At 45.0% G+C, this 24764-nt stretch overlaps 1 protein-coding gene across 2 annotated transcripts in view; it reads right to left on the reverse strand.

Annotated features, from left to right (window-relative positions):
* Positions 1 to 1640: 1640 nt before the first annotated feature.
* Positions 1641 to 24764, reverse strand: part of hspa12a (heat shock protein 12A) — a gene marked incomplete at both ends in the record, with an annotated part of 55494 nt that continues 32370 nt past the window's right edge. For both annotated transcript variants that reach the window (XM_080531920.1, XM_080531921.1), the window contains 9 exons: positions 1641 to 2272; positions 3373 to 3476; positions 5639 to 5897; positions 7755 to 7859; positions 8581 to 8667; positions 12084 to 12255; positions 14699 to 14815; positions 15490 to 15594; positions 17137 to 17323. In XM_080531920.1, coding sequence (XP_080388046.1) covers positions 1641 to 2272; positions 3373 to 3476; positions 5639 to 5897; positions 7755 to 7859; positions 8581 to 8667; positions 12084 to 12255; positions 14699 to 14815; positions 15490 to 15594; positions 17137 to 17323 — 1768 coding nt within the window. The remainder of the gene's footprint in view (positions 2273 to 3372; positions 3477 to 5638; positions 5898 to 7754; positions 7860 to 8580; positions 8668 to 12083; positions 12256 to 14698; positions 14816 to 15489; positions 15595 to 17136; positions 17324 to 24764) is intronic.

Here is a 24764-nt window from a genome sequence, read left to right on the forward strand (position 1 = left end):
AAAACGTTTCACTGGTACTGTAAATATAAGGGCAATGGTATTGAAGTTTTTCTTTTTGCATTGGCAGAGCGACACACAGGCCACACTCCCTCTCACTCATAGTTGACTACTCATGCTGTGGCTGATGAGAGCAATGGAACCAAAGGTGTTCATGTGAAAGCACACACTCTCCTAAAGCTGCTAAAATAATAACGCAAAAAAAAATCTGTACAATATTTAAATACTGTATTTACAGAAATAAACATATTTTCAATTGAACCTTTCCCAAAGGCCTGCAGTTGTAGAGCAATCTCCTGAATTGATAAGATTCAAATAAAAGAAGGAAATTCAGAGCTTATTTGATCCTTTCTTGTATCATAAGCGTAAACAATTGAAGGTAACAATTAAGCACATCACCGAGGGCCATGTTAATATGGGTTTGCAGCTGAAGCAGCACGTTCACTTTACCACTTGTATTAACTCCTCAGGAAATGTTTCACATTCTAGGATTTATGCTGTCGAACATGTTAGCCAGTGGCGTGGATTTTTAAACTGTTTGTGAGAAACGCTAGTAAGACTAAACAGTGTATTAGTCAGTCCCTCTTTATGTTGTTCAGATAGATTTGTTTGCAGTGCACAATCACGTTTAGCAGCCCGTCATTGCCTTGAACAGATATTTGTGACAGGACAGGAGGCTGTCTGCATAGCTTTGACCAAAAAATGAACAGAATTGTTAAGCACTCCTATGTACTGTATTTTATAAGCATACGCACCAAGGTTGTTTTGTAAGATAATATAACTCCTTTGTATGGCATCTTGTGCCTTTAGAGTAAGCAGGGATAAATACAGATTCGAACGCTAATCTGCAAAGTTCTACAGCCGAAAAACTGATCAAGTGTAGTCTTATATTAGAGAACCATTGCAACTTTCCTTTCTTCTTCCCCTCAGGTGCTCTCTAACCCTGACTCAATAACACTAGCAGAGCACCAGAATGAATACAACTGTAATTTGTGAAAGCCAATATCCATAAGCCATATCATCATTTGAGGGAAATACTGGCCCGAGAGCCAGGGTTGAAGAGGACACTGAGGTTTGGGTCGTATTGTGTCATGTCGTTTTTTTACAGACCTGCATGTAGGAGATACTAACTGATCCACCAACAGCACACTGACCTGGCCAGCTACAGAACAGCACACAAGCAACAGTAACACACAATGGGCCTGGAACATCTGTCACACTGTATCAATAATGACATCTGCCTGTCGGCAATCTCGAAACTGTGTAGCGTCTTTGGGCAGCAATCTGCGCATCACTAGGGTAGGCTAAGGTGGGACCTATTAAGCCCATCAGAACAGCCTAATAGGAAGACTAGACATACTAGACATACTCAGATGTTACTCTGGGAATACAGCCCTGGATGCCAGCCGGTATCTGGCAGTTAGCCTATGCTGAAAGAAACTGGTGCCCATGTTAGAGGAAAAAGACTAAATCTGCCACAACATTGCAACCGTTACAGGCTCATTGTGTGTGTGTGTGTGTGTGTGTGTGTGTGTGTGTGTGTGTGTGTGTGTGCGTGTGTGTGTGTTGTGTGTGTCTGCTGTGTGTGCTGGAGGTTCTATTTTTCGATGACCTCGGACCCCTTATGACGGTCCCCCCTACATCTACTGACTGAGGAAGTCGATGCTGGCTTTGACGGTGCGCGCGGTGGCCACATCCACCGCCATGGCCCGGATCTCTGTGTCCCCAAACTGCATGAGCGTCTGGATCTCCCGCCGCGCCACGGGGCTCTCGGTGCCGGTCACGTCCAGCCGCAGCGTGCCGCACTTCCTGACACCCGGCTCGCTGATGAAACTCACGCCCTCCCTCTCGGAGCAGTAGATGTGGATGACGATGACCTGCTGGGACGGCTTGGCCGGCGTGTAGCTACGCTTCACCGTCTCCCCCAGCGCCACCGACTGGTCGGCGGCGATGAAGGTGTCGAAGACGTCGGTGCACCAGCGCGTGCCGTCCTTCACCAGCATCTTGTCGGGCGGGTGCTTGCCGTCGATGTAGCGGTTGAGGACCCCGACGCCGTAGGTGAGGGGCGAGCGGCGCACCTTGATGATGCTGGGGTCGAGGCCGAACAGGACGGCGCCCTTGAGGATGGTGAGGCCCACGTCGTGGGGGATGATGATGCGGCTGCGCCCCTGCAGCATGTTCTGGACCGCCTGCTGCAGGAGGGGCGACTCGGCGAAGCCGCCCACCAGGAACAGGAACTTGATGTCGCACACTTCCGGCTTCTCGAAGAGCTCGGCTGAAAGCGGAGGGAAGGTTGTTAGTTAGTCAAGTGTCACCACCGGTTCTGAGAATCTCTTTCATATTCAAGCAAAATTGGTATTGTAACGAAATAATCGGAATCGAATCGGGACCTTGTGAATCGGAATCGAATCGTTTTGGGAAATCAGTGGCGATACCCAGCCCTAGTCTTGAACAAACAAAGCAAACCATTTAGACTGTTGAGGAAGTGCAATATCGACTGTATACAGTACCTCCAGATGCCTCTCACTGTGTCAGACCCCAGTGTTCACACAGACTGTGCTAAAGTAATGTGACCTACTTTCTCTCTGTCCAAAACACTGAATAATTGATTTATTTTGGAGAGGAAGGACCCAGTCTGCTCTCTGTACAGTGAGGGGCGAGTCTTGGGGTGCACTGTCTCCCCATTACCTCCGCCTCTGGGAGCTCAACAACAGCTTGAACTCATAGTAGGGGAGGACATTCCTTTAAGCTTGGAGCATTGACAAACGATGTGGAGAATCACATATGAAGTGTCCAAATTGAAAACCTTTTATGTTTTATTTAGATCTGCGGTGAGATAGATGATGTTTTCTTTTTAAAGAAAGACCTCGTCCAAGACAGCAGCGGGGACAATGATCCTCAAGAAGATACAATGTCGCCGCAAATCAGGAGAGCTCATTTTCAGGTGAAGCTAATTAGGTACGTCTGAGTATCTTAAATCCTTCTTTTGAGAACTTCGAGAAGAGAGAAAATAAATCATCAGACAAGGGTTTTCTATAGACAGACACCTCTCCTGAGTTTTGGAAGGTGGGGCTCTGAATGATGGTGGAAACTGTGCTACCTAGAATGTAAATAAATCTCTATAGCTACAGTCATGCAGACAGCCAACATCGGCAAGCCTCTAGATGTTAGAACAAAAGACGATATAACGATCTCCTGCTTGTGCATGCCTTTCCCCATCTGCCTATAAGACTTGGAGGACAATAGTCTTCCAGCAGGCAAGGGAGTTGTGTTATTGAAGTCACACAAACACAATGATGTCTTCTAATTGAGGGGCACAGTAAAATGAGTGAAAGAACAGTGGTAGCCACATCACCTGAACAGGAATCTACTCACTGAGGTGCTGGATGATGTGGTCTATGGTGGGCTTGAAGAGGGCGTTCATGGCGTCTGGGTTCATTCTGAGCATGCCCTGGGAGGACCACTTGACAAAGTCCACACTACAGAGGAAGAGAAGGAAGGAGACGTCAGGCTCAGAACCACCATCACACCTGGGGAGCCTAACCTTGACCCTTACCTCCACCCTAAACCTAAACTCTAACCCCAACCCTAAACCCTAACCCTATCTTATACTCTAACCCCAACCTAACCATAAACCCAACCCTACAGCTAACCCTAACCCTAACCTTAACCCTAACACCAGGGAAGACTCTAATCTTAACCGTAACCCTAACCTTAACCTTTCCCTCACAGTTTTAAATCTGAACTTCAATGAGATACGTCAGTCAGGGCATCTCACTTCGCATTTACATCTCTTTACATTTTGTTATTATGTGCATATGAATAATGTGTGATGCAGTATGAAAATATATAAATGTAATTCAATTAGTATAATGGGTGTCACATAAATAATATCATCTTTTGTTCATTTTCATTGTATTGAACATCTTGGTTTAATCTGCGCAGAAATGTACTATGCTGTTTCTTACATGCAAGCATCTTGTAAGCATCTATTGCATATGTGTGTGAGTGTGTGCGTGCATGCGTTTGCCAGATAATAGCAGTGACCGCTCTCTATCATACAGGGCTTCCCAGCACATTAAGACAGACTACAGTTTACTGTTAAGAGTCAAAGGGCCCAGAGGATCACTGCAGGCTCCGGTTTCTACCATACGAATGTCTTAGCCTGCCCCAGGACTGTGCAGGACATAACAATCAATATTCCGGCAACACAGTACCGTTAATAGCCAGGCCAATGTGTAATAAAAGTGACTGAGAGTCTATATCACTGGGACGAAGAAATAATATCGTATTTTAAACATTGTGAGTCATCCTCGGTGAGCTCATGACAAGAGCAGTGAAATGGTCAGAAATGGCCTCTTTATAATATATACGCCTACACAATACAATTTACTATCCAGAACACCGAACTATTGTGTGTACTCAGCAAAGGAGGACTCAGACCGATGTCTTCTCTGAGGTTATTTAAGATGAGTCAAGGGAATACGTCGTCAGCTAAGAAGACCGTGTAGACAGCAGGCTCTTGATGAGCTGACTGCACTTTAAGAGGGCCAGACGGGAGGTGAATTCCCTTACTGGCTTACCTGGCAGTCTATGCATGGATATACATGGATATACGGCCGTGGTCAATTAATTCAGTGGAAAACAAAGGATACAAAGGCAGGCAGGCATGCAAACACACACACACCCCCACACACTCACACTCACACTCACTCACACACACACACACACACACACACACACACACACACACACACACTCACACCCACACACACACACACACACACACATTCACACTCACACTCACACTCACACACACACTCACACTCACACCCACACTCACACACAACCACTCACACTCACACCCACACTCACACACAACCACCCACACCCACACTGTACTGTCCAGTTAGGATGGGGTGTGTTCATTGTGCATGTTTCAGCCTATAAAATGGGACAAATGTGAAATGTTATTTTGAATGTTATTTAAGTAATTATTAGTTATTATTAATTATTAGATACTTGTAACATTATTTTGAGTTATGCCTCATAACTGCGTGGGAATTGTTTGATTATATAGATCAGGTATGCGTAGGGATATTGGGGGCTGTGATTAGGTTAGGTGCTTAAATAGTGGGAGACCGTGCGTAGGGATTCATTGTGTGATGCCAGGACGCGAGGGATGCCACGGTTAGTGTGTTTGATGCGTGCTTTGTGTAACATTTTATGCTTTGTTTTAGTCTTTGAATGTGTCAGAGCTGTGTATTCATGTATGTTTTGTTGTCTGCATTCGCAGGTTTTACAATCTATTCAATTTTCATAAAGAATAAGAAAAACGAGTTGAATGGTATCCGTGTCCCTCAGTCCAGCCTTTCTGTCGGCGTTAGTAGACAGAACACACACACACTCACCCCCACACCCACACCCACACCCACACCCACACTCACACTCACACTCACACTCACACTCACACTCACACTCACACTCACACTCACACTCACACTCACACTCACACTCACACCCACACTCACTCACACTCACGCTCACACACTCACACTCACACTCACACTCACACTCACACTCACACTCACACACACACACACACACACACACACTCACACTCACACACGCACACACTCACTTGCTCTTGCGCAGGGCGTGCTCCACACTGTGACCTCTGAACTTCTTGTAGTAGTCGATGAAGGAGAAGGGCAGGTTGATGTTGAGGGGGTTCGACCTATCGGGGGCGGCGGCCCGTTTCCGGGATTCGAACGCGATCATCAGGTCCACCCAGGCCGCCGGCCGCTTGATCTTGAACTGGTCGATGAAGTCGGGGCCGAATATCTTACACAGGAGCTTCTCGAACTCGTAGTCGATGCCGATAGAGCCGTAGGGACCGCCTATGGAGGGGGAAATGACTGTCGGTCAATAACAGCTCAAATGTCCCTGTGTCGGGGTGTCTACAGTCACACAGAGCCATGTATAGGCTACTCCAGGGGGGTATTCCATCAAAGGCGAGACTGGATAAGCCTGGATTAAGCCTGGATTTTGCTTTAGTAACGTTGATGGAATACCCCCCTGGACAGAAGAAGACCAGGTTAAATGGAGAGTCTCCATTAATAAGGGTGCTGTTTAGTAAATGAAGCTTAAGCTGGGTGAAAATACAACATCCTGTAGTAGTAGCATGATGTAGCTACGTATAATGAAAGAAATAGATGTGATTGTGTTTGTGTGATAGTAGTAGGGATGGGACAGAATAATCGATTATTCGAATAATCGTTCCTACGGGTCAAAATTAGGAAACTGACTATTTGTTGTTGTTTTTGCATGAATCATGCACAGAAAAAAATATACACAACCACAATATTAACAGAGCTGCCAAGTCTCACGCAATCACAGTGAGACTCACGCATTTCAACCAGTTCTCACGCTCTCACGCCGCATCTCTATTTCTCACGGCGAGAAATAACAATTTGTTTTACGGGACTTTTATTTTTGAAATTCCTTGAAAGAAAGCTACCGGACATGAGTTTCGTGGCATCTTTCTGCACGCGCGTTAACTTGAGTCTGCAATCGAAGCGGCAGGCGAGCGCTGATGGAAGAACCTGTGTTCACGCGAGCTGCAAGAACGTAGCAAGCAGTGTTGCCAGAGTGGGCTACTTTTGGTCACCCTGGACGGGTGGATTCGGCAGCTTTTAGACCGGTTGGGCTGGACATTGTCAATTCCGTCTGGCAACCGTGGTAGCAAAATATGTGCATACATTACAACATCGTATCTGGTAGCCTACTGGACTGGGTTGCACCAATTTGGCGTAAGTCATTACTAAATGCAGGCATTTAGTAGTTACTAAACCCCTAGTTGTTACTAGCTAGTTTCAAACTAGTTGTTTACTCATTTCGGTTGCACCACGCCAATCTTTTGCCAATCTTAGCTAGTAAATACTCAGTTTTGGTAACTGTTTTTTGTTTCTCTACTGTAACATAACCAGGTACATTAATAATAATAATAATAAATAGTAATTGCAATTTACAATACAAATACAACAATTGGGGGTCCCTCAAAAAAAAGTGTCCGCGCTACGCGCGCACAAGATCAACCACCAAGGCCTCATTCTGACCCAGGAAAAACCCTGGTATGTAGCCTACTGTATAACATGATAGCCATCTATGAGCAATGCACTGTATATAAGATGATGACCAAGGGTCTTTCTGCTGCTGACCAAGGGGCTGAGTCCTGTTGATGGGGCCCAATTTTCTTTTAGAGTCTGTAGGCTACTGTATTTGTTTATTAAGATTTCAAAAAATATTTTTGTCTTGTTTTATAAAATGTTAATTATTTTCATTTCTTGTGCTGGTTTATTATGAACAACATGTAAAATTGCAGGAAACTAGCACAAATAATTGGGTGGAAGAGAGGGGCCGCCGCCGCCAAAACGTGCACAGTTTTGGGTCGCTCCACCGCCAAAAAATCTCACTCCAAACTTTTGGTGAAACTTGGCAGCCCTGATATTAATATAGTTCAGTAATTATTATTACTATTGAGTGTGGAATGGGACGAGAGTCTGGCATCATTCAACTGCACGCGTCATTCAACTTGTGTAAGTGTTTACAGGGCTACTAGGTTGGGGTACTAGGTTGGGCTACTACTTGTTTTTAGCCTAGCCTAGCCTTGTGAGGGCTACGTTGCTAGTGTAGGAATATGAGTGTTTTGTTGGTCTCTTTGTAAAAATGTGTTGCTACCTCGGGAGTGACTTTACCTGAGGCCTTGTACAGCTCCTTGAGGTGCCCCTCCGGGAGGCGTATCTGATGAACTGTGAGGTCGACCGTTCCGCCACCGCAGTCAACCACCACGTAGCGATCCCCTGAAATCCCAGAGAGAGTGAAATGTCATCTGAGGTGCTGTCCGGTCCGTCAGGACTGTGCTGTACCAGCCTAAAGCTCCTGTGTCATGTGACACCACTGCTGTTTTTGGACACTCCCTAAGGATGTTGAATTTGAGTCTTTCTGCGAGGGGCTCGCCCCAAGTAAATATCATCTGCACCCGAGTAAATATCATAGCAACGACCTCGATTTACACTGCAGCTACAGCAGCACTGCACCTGGGGCCTAGAGTGGTGAGGTCATTCTTTGTTTACACACTACTGCTCGAGCACACAGGGCTTATTCTGAGTACGGATTCTACACTTACTCCATCAAGGAGTCCACCAGGTATTTTCACTAATCCTAAAACCATTCTATGGTTTTAAATAACCCCCCCCAAAATGGTGTATGTTCATATGATACTACGTAAACACGGCAACGTGAATTGAGCCTGTGTCAACTTTCCAACGGAACCTACGAGAAACATTTGATTAGTGGAGAGAAAACAAATCGATTAGACTCTAAAAAGTGCTGAGCAGCAGAATGTTGCCCTCATCTTAATATAATCAGGAGTAACAATGTACGCAGGATGATCAGCAGCATAAGAAACAGCAAGAGCAAAAATACTGCAGCAGGGAGAGAGAGACACAGGGAGAGAGAGAGAGAGGGAGAGATAGAAAGAGAGAGAGAAACAGAAGCATACAAGAAAAGAAAGAACTCTACCTTCTTCCAGTTCCGACCAAAGCTCCCCTATGACATTTTCCACCAAAAAGGTGCGGCTCTGCCGGTTGCGCCTGACATGCTCCTTGGCTGGTTATTGACAGAGAGAGAATGACCGGGTGAGTGTGAGAAGGGCAGAAGCGCTTTGGTGAAGCTGTGGTGTCATACATTGTAAAGGCAAGCGACAGAATGACAAGGGCTACATGGATGTGTAGGATGGAGTGGTGATGGTGTGGTCCATGTGGTCTGACCACAGGAACGAGGGCCTACAGCACCCCCCCTCCTACTAGGGTACTGTGATGACTTTGCAAATCTACAAGTCTACGTTTCAGTCTAGCGCAATAATTCATGTTTACATCACAATTCATATTACTCAAGCTTTGCATTATGGGAATCCATAATGAATAGGATATTTGTTTTTTTATTATACATACCAAAACTAAATACAGTACATCACTCTTTCCTACACAAGAAATTCACGTCACCTTTTTCATTTGTTGATAACAGAGAGAAGGAATGATGGAAAAAGGAGACAGATGAGAGACAAGAAGAAACTATAGTCTATTGAGGACATTTTAACATTCCATGTCCTGAACCCCAAACAACGTGCTTATTAACCCCACTGACAGCCTCAATGGTGGAGACATAGGTAAAACATGGACCTGGTCAACTCACTGGCTCACAACAGGAAGGGATGGTAGTAGTAAGCATGACCGCATCGACAACCATGTCATTTCCTCCAAAACAGGGGAAACAATACCAAGGCGGGAAACAGAACCTTTCCTACTCCCATTAGCTTTCTGGAGAGCGTGAGAGTTTGATCTATCTTACGTTTTACACACACACACACACACACACACACACACACACACTGTCAATGTGTCAATACAGACCACAATATAACCGAGAAGTAACCTTTAAAGGTTCTTGGTCCTGTGGGTTTCCCTTGCAACGCAAAAAGACCTCAATTGAAAAAGTCTTGTAGCATCCTGTAAGAAACCCCCAGCATCAGACTTTTACTTGAGCCCTCAAATGCATTGCTGCTGTAAGGCAAGGCCGTAGGCTGTTGACCAATCCAGCTATTCATTTCAGGGTTTATTTTAAAGCAGACAGATTACCAACAAGATGCTAGAATAAAAGAGGGTCCTTTCCAGTTCAAGTAACGAGTATTGGGCATTTGTTGACCATACTGAACTGTATACGGTCTGTCTATAGATAAACTACAAGGCCTACAGTCTATCCTCATAATCACAGCTGGAGGCCCAGACCAATGCTGCCCTCCATCCAGACACAGCCTGAAACAGGTCATTAGAGAGTTTATAAAGCCTGAAACAGGTCATTAGAGAGTTTATAAAGCCTGAAACAGGTCATTAGAGATTTTATAAAGTGAAACATGAGAGGACATCTGCTCCGGAGAGACACCAATAGCCTTAGGCGCATTGTTTCACTGTCATCATCAACAACTGTGAGGCACAACATGACCAGTAACAAAAGAAATACTGTCGATTTGTGCTGCAACTTCTAGCAACATCCTTCTTGTACTACATGTATTACATCCAGTTCTACATGGTCTCTACAATGCATGGGACTTTAAGAAAGCTATTGGAATTGAATTGAATTCAAACTAAATCTACTATGGTACCACAACCAGCGAGTCACATTCAGGAAGCGAGGAAGAGTTTGAATTAACTACAGTATCTGGTTTTGAAACAGCGCCCTAAATGAAAGCCTCACTACAAGGTCAAAGATACCCGTTAACAGTAGTTGTAATTAGTGTACCAAGGGCATTTAACTCTCTGAACCCAGTATTTATTATTCCCAAGTCTTAGTAATGTCAATGTCAATGTCACAATGTGCTGATTAAATCTATGCTCTACAAGTCTAGACAGTCCACTTTTTTCAAAGACCAACACGCATCTCCATTAAGTGTTGTCAGAAAGAAGCCGACACATTCATATTTCATATTCATTTTCAAAATATAAATGTATTACATTTACCATCTGACTGAGAGGCTGAGACTATGGGTTAAATGCTTTTGAAATTCGGTTGTTAAGTCGTGACGTGTTTCCGGGTCGAACATTGGCTGAGGCGCTCTCTTCGAAATGCCGCAGTGCTGTGTCCCTTGTTGTATGAATAGATCCGAGTCTGAAAAACGATTGAACTGTCATTCTACCGCTGTAGTACACTGGTACTCTGGTGCGGGGAATTTCTGTGGACACGTGACGTCAGACTTAACAACCGAATAGTGACGAGAGGTAAGACAGGAGGGTAATGACCTGTTCAGTGTCTACGTTAGATCACTGATGTGGGTTAGGGTTAGCTGTGTCATTCCCAAAATAAAATAATGATAATAATGATGTATGACTGAGGGAAGGATGAGGATTAAAAAGGTTATTTGCTGTTGCTGCTTCACATGCGGGCAAATATCAGACTGGATTTCATTAGATGGGTTAGGGTTAGATGCACCAATTTAAAGGTGATATTGTTCACTATATATTTGAAATCATTTCTGCAAATATGATATATGGGTTATCGTTTCATAGGACATTTGTAATGCTACATCCTGAATACAAAAATGTAATTGAAATGCAGTACTTTGCCGTTACCAATCAAAATACTTCAGTTCAAGGTGGATTGAGAAACTTAATCTAGAAAAGAAGCAAAAGCAACTAGAAACAGGACTGGGAGGAGTGGATACGAACATAAAAGGTGATTTTGATTTTTTCATGCATTTAATAAAAAGCTATGTTTACCATGACCTGGAGAATCTGTCCCGAAACATTTCAGTTGGAAGGGGGAAAAAAATAATGTTAAAGGGATAGTTCACTATAAAACCACTATCATTTCTGTGATAAACCACATACCCTTATTCCAGTTGATACACCAACGCCAAATTCCAGTTCTGTCCATATCCCAATTATTTTGCAGCTTGCAGCAACTTCCAAAACAGTTTCTGGCCACAAATTGGACCCAAATGTGTCTGCGGTAAGTTGCTAAATAACTGGGTAAAAAAAGTGTCTTGGTGTATCAACAGGAGTGAGCGTATGTATGTGGGTAATGACAGAAATGTGATTTTACAGTTAACTATCCCTTTAATATAAACACTACAATGCAAATATGAGGCCTCAAACAGACAGCCATCATTACAAGGAGGGAGATGTCATGTTTGTTCATGGTGCTCACTCTCAGTGACATATCATTCATTTCTCTATAGATACACACTGATCCTCAGCTTAGGGCAGAGCAAAGCAATAGCTACAGTCTTTAATGTCGTGTGTCCCTCACAGTGCCCCTGACTCAACCAAGGGTCTACATACTCATTAGACACATTTTTGGATTTTCATGTTTGTCGACAAAATAACCATCAGCAAGTCCAATGTGTGTTGTGTAGAGGCATACATGATAGTCACATGGGATGTAAACAATGTCATTATTGGTGTTATGTATTATGTAATTATGGCACAGTGTTCAACGACGTCATGCTCGTCGGGCTGTGGAGAGGTTACCCTGGGTCATCCCCCCGCCCACATTCTCAGTAGGGCTGATGCCGTTCTGGATGGTCCGGGAGCCAAGGTCAACCATCTGGTGGAGACGCAGCTTGCGGCAGTAGATGGAGGCTGCCTCGGGCTCAAGGGCGATAATCAGCTGCTCTGGGTTGTCACGGGGAACCAGACCAGACTAGAAGAACCCAGAACACAGACAGGAAATACACGTGTTAGCTCTTTTATTTCACAGGAAGTTGTCAGCATGAAGATTGAGGAGTCCAAATGATGACAACTGTGATAACATCATATCACAACGATGCATTAATTAGTTACAGGAAAAGTCATGGAGTTAGATACCCAAGCATAAGACAACGGCACCAGAACTTGTGAGATTTACTCTACACATCAAATAAACATAATCAAATAAATCACTTCGAAATAAACTGGGGTTCTCTTCCCCTAAACAGAACCATACAGTATAAGAGCAGTACGCTCTGCAAGGGAACCCTTTAACATGAACATTATTAATCTAAAACATATCTTGGCAAAAAACAAAAAAAAGATAAATAGCCTTTGGAGCTCGAGACAGGGCACACAGTTAGACAGGAAATTACACAAGAGATAAATCATGATATGCTAACATTACAGTAAATCCCCAAAAGCTATCATATTTCATATGTCTTGCAACATCACAAGCAACTATGACTTTGCCGCTTGGAAGGCGGAAAAACCTTGCCTCAGAGCCCTTTCAGACAGATACGCTGCAAACTAGTTTGTGTTTATAGTCTCCAGAGTATCCAGTGAGAAAAGCATGGCCCGTTCTAAGGCTGAACGTTATGTATCACTGTCCCCCTGCCAGGTCTGAATGGTGCAGTTGAGGAGGACAGAGGAGGAGAGAGGGGGGAGGGGGGGAGTAGGTAAAGGGCGGGCTGCTCCTCTCACATTCTCTCAAACACGAATAATCAATGATGGAGCTAGAGGATGCTGAGTCACTGCAGATGCGCAGCCCTCCCCCCCCCCCCCCCGCCCTTGCCCCAACACACACTGATTCCCTCCTCCTCCCTCTCCAACCTCCTCGTAATCTCTACTGCAGAAATCAGGTGATCAGGCCATCTAAAGAACTATCTCAGCTCTCCATCTCTCCCCTCCCCTGTCACTCCTTGCCCATCCATCTCCATCATTTTCTCACATTTCACTCTCTCTCTCTCTCTCTCCCCCTCTCTCTCTCCCCGACACCCATCTCTCTCTTACTTACATGCATGCCTGCACACACACACACACACACAAACACACACACACACACACACACACACACACACTGCCCTGTCCTTCTCTGTCCAGCCACACCTCCTCTGATCTCTGCAGAGGGTGTCTCTCGCTGCAGGCTCAGACAGAATGCCACACCCATGCCCCCCCCCCCCCCACACACACACACTCCCCTCCCCTCCACAGACATTACTCTACAAAGAGTACCACACCCATACACCATGTGCTCATCATTTGCAGTGGCAGAGCTCCTTCTCCCCACTCCTCCCTGCTGCAGTTCAACATTTGGGAGGGGTGATTTCTAAAACATTTTTATTAGCATGGCCTTATTTCTATTACAGCAATATTGCTTTCACAATGGCCAGCATCCCTAGAAACCAGTTCTGGAACTATCAACCAGTGCTTGGGTAGTTTTGATTTAACGTGGCAGTCAATAAGAATAGAACTGTACCCCACGGTGTCCCAGCTCGCCAGATCCGGATATGGCTGGGGCACACACGGAGAGCGGCATATTGGGCGGCCGCTCCCGAGGGCGGGTATAGGAGTATTTCCGGACAAGGATCCGTCGCGCAACACCGCCCCCTAGGTGCCGGAATAACGGTGCTGGGCTCGAGGAGCCAGTCAGCTAGTCTGCCTGGCGGCCTCCTCTGGGACTGCCGGCCACGGGGTCGTGCGGCGGATCCTATGCAATAGGCAGGGGATAATTGGATGCTAGGTTGGGTTCAATTGGCTACCAAATTGGGTGAAAAAGGGATAAAATCTGAAAAATAAATTTATTAAAAAAAAATAAGAATAGAACTAACTCCCAGAGAATGGCATGAATTGCACTTGACACCCAGTATTAGTGAATGTAGCATCTCGTTTTGCTGGAAAAAAAAGTGTGGTTTGGGAATGAATCTTGCTTTCTAATGCTAGTAACCTGTTGTATAAAAGCAATAATACACTCAAGTACACAGATGGCCTCTCATGTATTATTGCTTAACTAAACTTTATTGCGTTTGGGGTGTCATTATCAAAACAGTTAGCAGTCATGATCATGGATCACCTGCATTAGAGTTAAACAACAATTGTACTATCAACTTTTTAAACAAAAGTGAAAATGGCCTAGGAATGGTACGTTAGGTTATTTTTTGGAGTGTCCCACTCTCGTATAAAAAAACTAAATATTGGACAGAAACAGTAGAGAAAGACAGGAAGTAAGGAGGAGTGGGTATGTCAGCAGGGCATGGGTCGGATTCGAACCCATGCCAATGTGTGCACTGTAGACTGTGGTGCTAAACTACTGACCACCCCATGCCACAAGGAATGGTATTATGATGTAGCACGTGCGTGCGTGTGTGTGCATGCATGGTGGACCGAGACCACCCTACCTTGTAGGCTGCTTCCCTCATGAACTGCTTGGCTGGCATTTTCCAGATGGCCGGCACGGTGATCACCCATCTCACATCAGCGTTGTCAAAGTCTGCGCCCGCCTGGTCACTCAACTCCTGCAAGGCACCCAATTAAACATGGCCTCACATCCCTTCACCCTGCCCCAATTAAACATGGCCTCACATCCCTTCACCCTGCCCCAATTAAACATGGCCTCACATCCCCTCACCCTGCCCCAATTAAACATGGCCTCACATCCCTTCACCCTGCCCCAATTAAACATGGCCTCACATCCCTTCACCCTGCCCCAATTAAACATGGCCTCACATCCCTTCACCCTGCCCCAATTAAACATGGCCTCACATCCCTTCACCCTGCCCCAATTAAACATGGCCTCACATCCCTTCACCCTGCCCCAATTAAACATGGCCTCACATCCCTTCACCCTGCCCCAATTAAACATGGCCTCACATCCCCTCACCCTGCCCCAATTAAACATGGCCTCACATCCCTTCACCCTGCCCCACTGTAACATCCTCACTAGCCCCACACCATGTGCCAGAGTGTGAGACTGTATTAGCAACATGCAGCGCTCATACTGTCAATTATTGTCAATTTTGTAATTTTTATTTACTTATTATTGAATTGTTGATTGTTGTTGACTCCTGTTGTTGAGCGTGGGGCAAGATCTCAAAACATTTCAACATGTCAAATACAGCTGTATGTCAAATACAACTGTGTGCGATACATGTGACAAATACAATTAGATTAGATTTGATTTGATTCATACCTTCAGTGCTTGCTCCTTGAAAAACGCCAATGCGTACGCAAATATATCGATAGCTTTGACTTTCTTCCCGTTGGCTGCATGGAGGTCTGTGTTGATGGAGAGGTTCTGATTAAAGGGAGAAATCAGAGACAGAAACAGTTAAAGCTCTATATAATCCTCATATATATATACTGTATATTAGGGGTGACACGGTTCACAACATTTTCATTTTAAAACACTGTACAGACATACAGACTGATGAACACAAATACAGCCATTATACTGCTATAGTCCTAACCAATTCATGTTCAATTACGTCAGTATAGTAAAAATATGAGCTACAACAGAAGCATGAGCCAGCAGTTGCTGCCAGTTTTCCCTGCTACTTGGCACAGAGCTGAGCAGAGCAAAGCAGAGCAGAGCAGAGCAGAGCAGAGCAGAGTAGAGTAGAGTTGATAGTACAATTGTTGTTTAACTCTAATGCAGGTGATCCATGATGATGACTGCTAACTGTTTTGATAATGACACCCCAAACGCTTTAGTTGTATTATTAGTGTATTATTGCTTTTATACAACAGGTTACTAGCATTAGAAAGCAAGATTCATTCCCAAACCACACTTTTTTTTCCCAGCAAAACGTGATGCTACATTCACTAACACTGGGTGTCAAGTGCAATTCATGCCATTCTCTGGGAGTTAGTTCGATTCTTATTGACTGCCACGTTAAATCAAAACTACCCAAGCACTGGTTGATAGTTCCAGAACTGGTTTCTAGGGATGCTGGCCATTGTGAAAGCAATATTGCTGTAATAGAAATAAGGCCATGCTAATAAAAATGTTTTAGAAATCACCCCTCCCAAATGTTGAACTGCACCAGGGAGGAGTGGGGAGAAGAAGCTCTGCCACTGCAAATGATGAGCACATGGTGTATGGGTGTGGTACTCTTTGTAGAGTAATGTCTGTGGAGGGGAGGGGAGTGTGTGTGTGTGTGTGAGGGGGGGGGGGGCATGGGTGTGGCATTCTGTCTGAGCCTGCAGCGAGAGACACCCTCTGCAGAGATCAGAGGAGGTGTGGCTGGACAGAGAAGGACAGGGCAGTGTGTGTGTGTGTGTGTGTGTGTGTGTGTGTGTGTGTGTGTGTGTATGTGTGTGTGTGTGTGTGTGTGCGTGCAGGCATGCATGTAAGTAAGAGAGAGATGGGTGTCGGAGATAGAGAGGGGGAGAGAGAGAGAGAGAGGGAGTGAAATGTGAGAAAATGATGGAGATGGGCAAGGAGTGACAGGGGAGGGGAGAGATGGAGAGCTGAGATAGTTCTTTAGATGGCCTGATCACCTGATTTCTGCAGTAGAGATTATGAGGAGGTTGGAGAGGGAGGAGGAGGGAATCAGTGTGTGTTGGGGCAAGGGCGGGGGGGGAGAGTAGAGTAGAGTAGAGTAGAGTAGAGTAGAGTAGAGTAGAGTAGAGTAGAGTAGAGCAGAGTAGAGCAGAGTAGAGCAGAGTAGAACAGAGTAGAACAGAGTAGAGTAGAGCAGAGCAGAGCAACCTGCCTGACTAGCAGAAGTAATACAGAGTAATGTGTATGTGTGTGTGTGTGTGTGTGTGTGTGTGTGTGTGTGTGTGTGTGTGTGCGTGTGTGTGTACGTGTGCGTGCGTATGTGTGTGTCCTTACTGCAGTGGTGTGGAGTTTCATTTTGAACTTCTCCAGGTAGAGCCAGGTCTTGGACTCAGTGGGGTCCAGGTCATGGTAGAAGTCGCGGGCCGCGTAGCCAAAGCTGTGGAACTTCCTCTCTGGGGTGAGGAGGATGGTGGTGGGAGTCTTCTGATTGGACACGCCTGGGTCGCCACCCTCCCAACGTCTAGAAATGGAAAAAACAAATAAACCACAAAACATTTCAACAATTAGCTCAACCCAACCATGACCTCAGCCGACAAAGGACATATCATTTGCGTCCTTTTTCTTTTACACACACACCTGTAACTCAAACTGCTCAACCATGCCGAGAGCAATGACAAAATGATTCCTTTCCAATTAGGCCTAGATGTTCTCGAAAGCTAAAGAATCCATTAGTAAGATACTCAGTATGCTACTCTCCTCAGTCCTTTGTCTGTCATTAATTGTCTAAGAAGAGCCTAACTGAACTTGACCATGCTAATTGAGCTAACACTTGTTCTGGGCAAATGTTGTTATATCAACTATAATTAGTGTTGGTCCCATCTCGGGGTGATGAGTGGACAGTATGGTTGCTTAATGTAAAATGGGATTATTACTAGGGTCATCTCAACTGTGAACATTTGGGAAACCAATGGACGACTGTGAGAATATCGATGTGGATTGGCAATTGCTTCTTCATCATCTTCATCATCATCATCATCATCATGCAGGATGGTGAAGGGGTCGACATCAATTCTCTGTGAGTACGGTAATGAGACCATGTGGTGTGTGGTTCTCTCTGTCTCTCTCTGTATCATTTACCATGAGGGTAGAATGAATGTCGCATCGTAACTGCCAACCGATAAGACTCCATTGTCTTATGTCAGATATCAGTGATTCTAGCAAATCCACCACTCGTTGTTTTCAGTGGCATTACAACCTACTTTACCAACTATCAAAACTGGCTTTTATAGTAACTGGCTACTTGTAGAGGTAGTTACAGTGCTGTAGGAAAGTATTCAGACCCCTTCACTTTTTCCACATTGTGTTATAAACTCAATTTAAAATTGCTTAAATAATGCCATCAATCCACACACAATACCCCCGAATGACAAAGCGAAAAAACGTGTTTTCAGGAAATGTATTAAAATTGAAATGTACATAAGTATTCAGACCATTTGCTCTTAAAAGGCTAAAATGTCATCAACAAACCATTCGGTAAGTTGAACTGGGTCCATCTTAATGCAAGGATAATAGTTCATGTAATTTGGGAATTCACATCTTTGCTTTTATAGGGTCTCTGATTTACTGATTTATCAATTACACACTGTGTGGATCACAGGTAGCCTAGAGGTTAGTAGAGCTGGTTCGATCCCCGCCTCAGGAGGGAGCCGGATGTGAGCAGGTGACTGGAGGGTTGCTGACATCATATCCACTGCCGTTGTGCCCTTGAGCAAGGCACTTAACGCCTAATTGCTCCAGGGGGGCTGACTATGGCTGACCCTGTGCCTAGAGCAAAAAATAGATTCCGTTGTACTCTGTGCAATGACAACGGTTGAACCTGATCTAAAAAAAGATAAATGAAAAAAAAGAATCTCTAGCTCACTACCCATTACAGCACAGCTCACTACGGCTCAGAGTGAGAAGCTTTAAATTATGCATACATCTCTACTGTGAGCACAGGAATTTAGAACAGTTGGAGGGCTGACTAGCTTCTATTCTCAGACCTCTGCCTGACAATCCCCAGCTAAGAACATTATATTAGAGCACATTACTGATGGCTAGCTTGCTGCAAAACCTACAGTAGCATGAGCAAAAATCCATATGGAAAAACACATACAAATGATCTCATGAAGAACGTTGTGAGGGTAATGTGTTGGAAATCGGGCTGCTGCAGATTCTGAATAACTGTTTTCAATTCAGGTTTGTTTCCTTTAGCGATGCGATCTGATTCCTGCCCCATTGTGTCGGCCCAGCCACGGTGAGGACAGCTGGTGAATGCTAATGTTTATGTCCTTTGAGACCAAAACGGCCAATGTGTACTATCAAATACACCAACGCACTCTCCTCCATTCAAACTACGAGCTCTATCCTGGCATCTCTATCACCTGAGAGCAAAAATGTTACTAGCCTGGTCCCATGTTGGTATGTACTATATGTACAAACTCCTCAAACTATAGTTATCTGGCATAGCATCAATAGTCAGATGAGTTTAAGCACCGGCATGGGACCTGGTTATTGTGTAACAGCACCCCATGCTAAGAAGTTGATAGAACAGGCCAACTTTAGTGGTCCGTGGGCATGGTTTATCTAGAGAAGCCATTGTTTGTATAAGGATTTGAAGAGCAGATGGCTCAATCCAAACAAAATAATCTTGAGGTTTCTGAGTGTTTTTACTGCAAGTCTGGTGGTAGCACTAGTCCAAATATCTCTCGACCTTTATCTGATGGCCAAAGTTAATGGACCATAAGGGGAGGGGATTCCCCAACAGGGTTTCTCTCTTGTTAAAAGACGTCTGTCTTTCTGTGCAGAGCTGTGTTTCCTCCCAATGTTGACAGTATCCTCAGGTTGTTAGATAACGATCTTCTTCGATTTCATCAAGCACTCAACCAAAACTAATTATTTCCTCACACTAACACTTCCAACCACACAGAGAAAAGTCGTCCGGTTGTATTCAGATAAAGCCGATTGCATTAGGAAACTGTTTAGAGTACCGTAGTATTCTAACCAGGAGTCAAACAAAACTGAAAGTGACACATTGTGATAGTTTTGAAGATTTTCATCTTTGAGCAACACTCTTTCTGAATCAAAGTAATCCAAAGCAACTCAACAATGTCATCTCCACGCAATGCATACAGTATAGGCCCTTAGCCACGAGTGCATACAGTATTACAGCCCTTAGCCATGACTTCAAAGTTCAAGATGGGGCCAATGAGAAAACAACACATGTGCATCAGACTATATAAATACCTGTCAGCTAGTGACGGTTAAGTTATGAAGATGGTTAGCCCTGTTTCCTGACACAGCACAGCGGGGGGGGGGACGTGTGTACCTTTTACAGGTCATGTGATCTCAGTTTTCAAGACTACAGTCCAACTGGTACCCCAGCTCTGTGAACACTGACCCGTCCCATCACTGACAGGCAGGGCCACCACACTGACTCCATGTTGACATGGTCGAAATGAAAACGTTCATGAATGATACAAAAAAGAAAAAAAAGACTAGCTAGTACATGCCACATTCAATAGTGCAATGTACAAGAATTGTGGGCGAAGCGTGTGTCAAGGAATGATGAGAGCAGGTAGCGGGGCTAGAGTGAGGGACATGAATTAAAGTGGGCTCTAGCAGAGAAAACATCGTTTTTTGGGGACCAACTCTGTTCGAAAAACATCCCTGTCTCTACCATACTGTTGGTTGTAGTCATAACACATCTTCTCTACCACCTCAACGAAGCTGGCACCTGGGCAGCAATACATATGACAGCGCTGAGTAGCGGATTAAAGGTTTTAGCAGTATTTTAAAATAAATAGGTAGGAGAGGGGCTTTGATAATGAAGCCTATGGATTACTGAATAAGGTGACACATTTTCACAGAGACAGGATTTACAGTTTTGAGTTTTAGCGGAATTGGGACTGAATAGGAACATTGCTAGCCTCTATTTCCCCTCCATGCCTCTTTCTGAAGGAACAGACATCATGGCTATGGCGTGACACTGACAGGTACAGGTGCAGTGCATTGTGACTTAGGCCTTTTTGACTCCAGACATTTTTGACTGTCTGGAGATTCACAGATGTCATACGCTGTCTAACATTTACTGGGCACAATACATCACAATGGTATAAATAAATAGTGAGCTGGAGATTCTTTTTTTTTTCATTTTTCATTTTTTAGATTAGGTTCAACCGTTGTCATTGCACAGAGTACAACGAAATCAATTTTTTGCTCTAGGCACAGGGTCAGCCATAGTCAGCACCCCTGGAGCAATTAGGCGTTAAGTGCCTCGCTCAAGGGCACAACGGCAGTGGTAGGCCCCTTAGATATGATGTCAGCAACCCTCCAGTCACCTGCTCACATCCGGCTCCCTCCTGAGGCGGGGATCGAACCAGCTCTACTAACCTCTAGGCTACCTACCTACATTTCAATTTTAATACATTTCCTGAAAACATGTTTTTTCGCTTTGTCATTCGGGGGTATTGTGTGTGGATTGATGGCATTATTTAAGCAATTTTAAATTGAGTTTATAACACAATGTGGAAAAAGTGAAGGGGTCTGAATACTTTCCTGCAGCACTGTAAGTACCTCTACAAGTAGCCAGTTACTATAAAAGCCAGTTTTGATAGTTGGTAAAGTAGGTTGTAATGCCACTCATATCTTATTTCAGTACAGAGTTGTAGGCCGTTAAATAGACAGTGTGCATTTGTGACAATGTGCCCCATCAGCGGGTAAAGTGTCACACTAGGTCGGGCAAGTTGTCACATTGGATTATCAACAAATAAGAACACAACTAATTAATTGTGATATAATAACGGTCACAGTCACGCAATAGGCATCGAGAATGAGGTGCGGCACAGCTCGTCGATACATTTATGACTTTTCCGATCGGACAACTGAAGGAGGAATTCATTTTTCACGGATATTAATACATATTTATTTATTTATTTTTCTCTTTGTTTTGACTTGTCCGTCGGGCAAGTGCAGGAGGAAGTCCACTTGTCCGAAACATAAAATGTACTTAATTGCTTTAGGAGCCCTGCAGACTATCCCAAAAATAAGTGAAGCCCATTGTGAAAATGAAGTGTCTATCATTTAAATCAGCTAATTCCAGTCAGCAGTTTCCTGTAACATCAACCCTGAAGGCTGAGCTTGAGTCCATCTGCTTGACTGAAAGCTTAACAGGTGCTGGTTAAAGGGGTCCATATCATAGGTACTCAGCACCATGCCAAACCAACCGCTAACTCCCACCCGCAAGGCACCTATGCAGATCTGAAAGCACTGGGCAGGCGCAAGCAACATCACGAAATTCCTAGAATCAGTATAGCCACGTACCCCAGCCCTTCAGGTCTTCAGTCCAGTGATGCCTGCGCCTAACTACCCTCACCTGAACACCATTGACCGCTCTCACGTGGTCCTTTCTCCTCTGAGCATGGAACTAAAGAAACACCATCACTCCTTGTGTCTCACCTGGCTGACTGTAGTGAGTCACCTAGTGAGACAGCGTTTGTGCTCCTGGACCATCTGGATTGTGTCTCTCCTCTTGTTCTCGGTGGTGATGAACCGTTTGGTGGGGCTGAGGATGATCGGAAGTTCCTTGAAGACCTGCTGCTGTCTACGGTCCTTGCCACCATGCCACCAACTCACTCTGCCACCACCTCACTCTGCCACCACCTCACTCTACCTCCACCTCACTCTGCCACCACCTCACTCTGCCACCACCTCACTCTGCCACCACTTCACTCTGCCACCACCTCACTCTGCCACCACCTCACTCTACCTCCACCTTACTCTACCTCCACCTCACTCTGCCACCACCTCACTCTACCACCACCTCACTCTACCTCCACCTCACTCTACCTCCACCTCACTCTGCCACCACCTCACTCTGCCACCACCTCACTCTGCCACCACCTCACTCTGCCACCACCTCACTCTGCCACCACCTCACTCGCCTGCCTGCTGCTCCAGTGAACCCTGGTGAGCTGGTTCAGGTAGCCCTCACCACCTTCTGCATCTCTAGACACTCATGTCCTCTATAAACTCTCATGTCCTCTATAGACACTCTCATGTCCTCTATAGACACACTTATGTCCTCTATAGGCTGTGACAAAGCCTGTGTGTCTATGTATGCAGATGATTCAACACTCTCCATGTCTGCACCAACAGTTAAGGAAATCACCTCAGCCCTCAACAAAGAGTTGCAGATAGTATTTAACTGAATGCACTGAAACTTGTCCTGAACCTATCTAAATGGACTGACTTATATACATTGGACTTATATAATATATATCTAAGACTAAGAGCATTGTATTTGGAACAAAACACTCATTAAGCTATAAACCACAGCTGAATCTGGTAATGAACAATGTTGCTATTGAGCAAGTACAGGAAACAAAGCTTCTTGGTGTAACTTCAGACCGTAAACTAACATTGCTAAGACATATAGACTCACTTGTGCAAAAGATGGGGAGAAACAGTCAAGTCGTCTGTAGTCAAGAGATGTTTTTCTTTTTCAACACCACAACTGGCCAAACTCAATTGTAATATATTATCACAATTCGATTACTGCCCAGTGGTCTGGTCAGGCACCACTAAAACAAATCAAGGGAAGCTTCAACGGGTTCAGAAGAGAGCAGCTCGGTGGGGGACTGATGGGGTTGGACACAGTAGCAACAATACCCTCCAATCACCTGTCACTGGAGGCACACAATGGCCCACCAGGTGTGACGCTGGCAGCCCTGCAAAGTGATTTTACAAGTAGAAAGTCCAGATAACAGTGGTCAATTACATAACAGAGGTGCCTTTTAACCATGGACTAGAACTTCAACCAGTTATGCTTATCAGTTGATTTGTGGAATAACATTGGCTGATTTGTATTTACGTGGTTAGAGAAAACATTGATTCGATAAAAAACATTTGACCGGCTACTGTAAGTGCAATTCTAATTTTACATCGTTTTCAGCATCGTAAAGCAATAGTATGTTTACTCGTTGCACACCTCTCTTTTTTTTCTTCTTTTTTTTCTGATTTTATCCCTTTTTCACCCAATTTGGTAGCCAATTGAACCCAACCTAGCATCCAATTATCCCCTGCCTATTGCGAAGGATCCGGCGCACGACCCCGTGGCCGGCAGTCCCAGAGGAGGCCGCCAGGCAGGCTAGCTGACTGGCTCCTCGAGCCCAGCACCGTTATTCCGGCACCCCGGGGGCGCTGTTGCGCGACGGATCCTTGTCCGGAAATACTCCTATACCGCCCTCGGGAGCGGCCGCCCAATATGCCGCTCCCCGTGTGTGCCCCAGCCATATCCGGATCTGGCGAGCTAGGATTCGATCCCAGTCCCCGGTGGGCAGCTTGCACTAGTGGCCAGTGCTTAGACCGCTACACCACCGCGGGGCACGTTGCACACCTCTTTTTGACGTTGCGCATCATCCTCTCTATCCCAGACATACAGAAATGTACGACTGAAAGACTCAATCATAGACAATAACTGAATGCAGCAAAATATTAAGAGAGTGACTGTATGCGAAACTCAGCCTCAACACTGAGGTAAAAGGACAGTATTGTCACGCATTTTCCAGCAGCTGCCTCTGTTGATTACCCACCCACCTACCAGCCCATGCATTCCTATTTTTTGTAGGTAACATCTTTAACATTCTAAAACTTTTAAGTGGTTATTAACCACTTAATGTGTGTCAGTTAGTCAAAAGCCAAAATAACCAAAATGTAAATAAGTTAGTTGTGTTGAGTCCTGTTGTAATGCTGGGACCCTACAGTCCTTGTGCTGGTCATGGCGTCCTGTCTCCAGCACTGTTCTCCCTGTACACCAACAACTGTGTCTCCCGCCACCCCTCGGTCAAGCTCCTGAAGTTTGCAGACGACACCACCCTGGTGGGCCTCATCTCCAGGGGGGACGAATCTGCCTACAGGGGTGA

The sequence above is a fragment of the Nansenia antarctica genome (genome assembly GCF_963989245.1).
Source record: "Nansenia antarctica genome assembly, chromosome: 1".
Lineage (NCBI taxonomy): Eukaryota > Metazoa > Chordata > Actinopteri > Argentiniformes > Microstomatidae > Nansenia > Nansenia antarctica.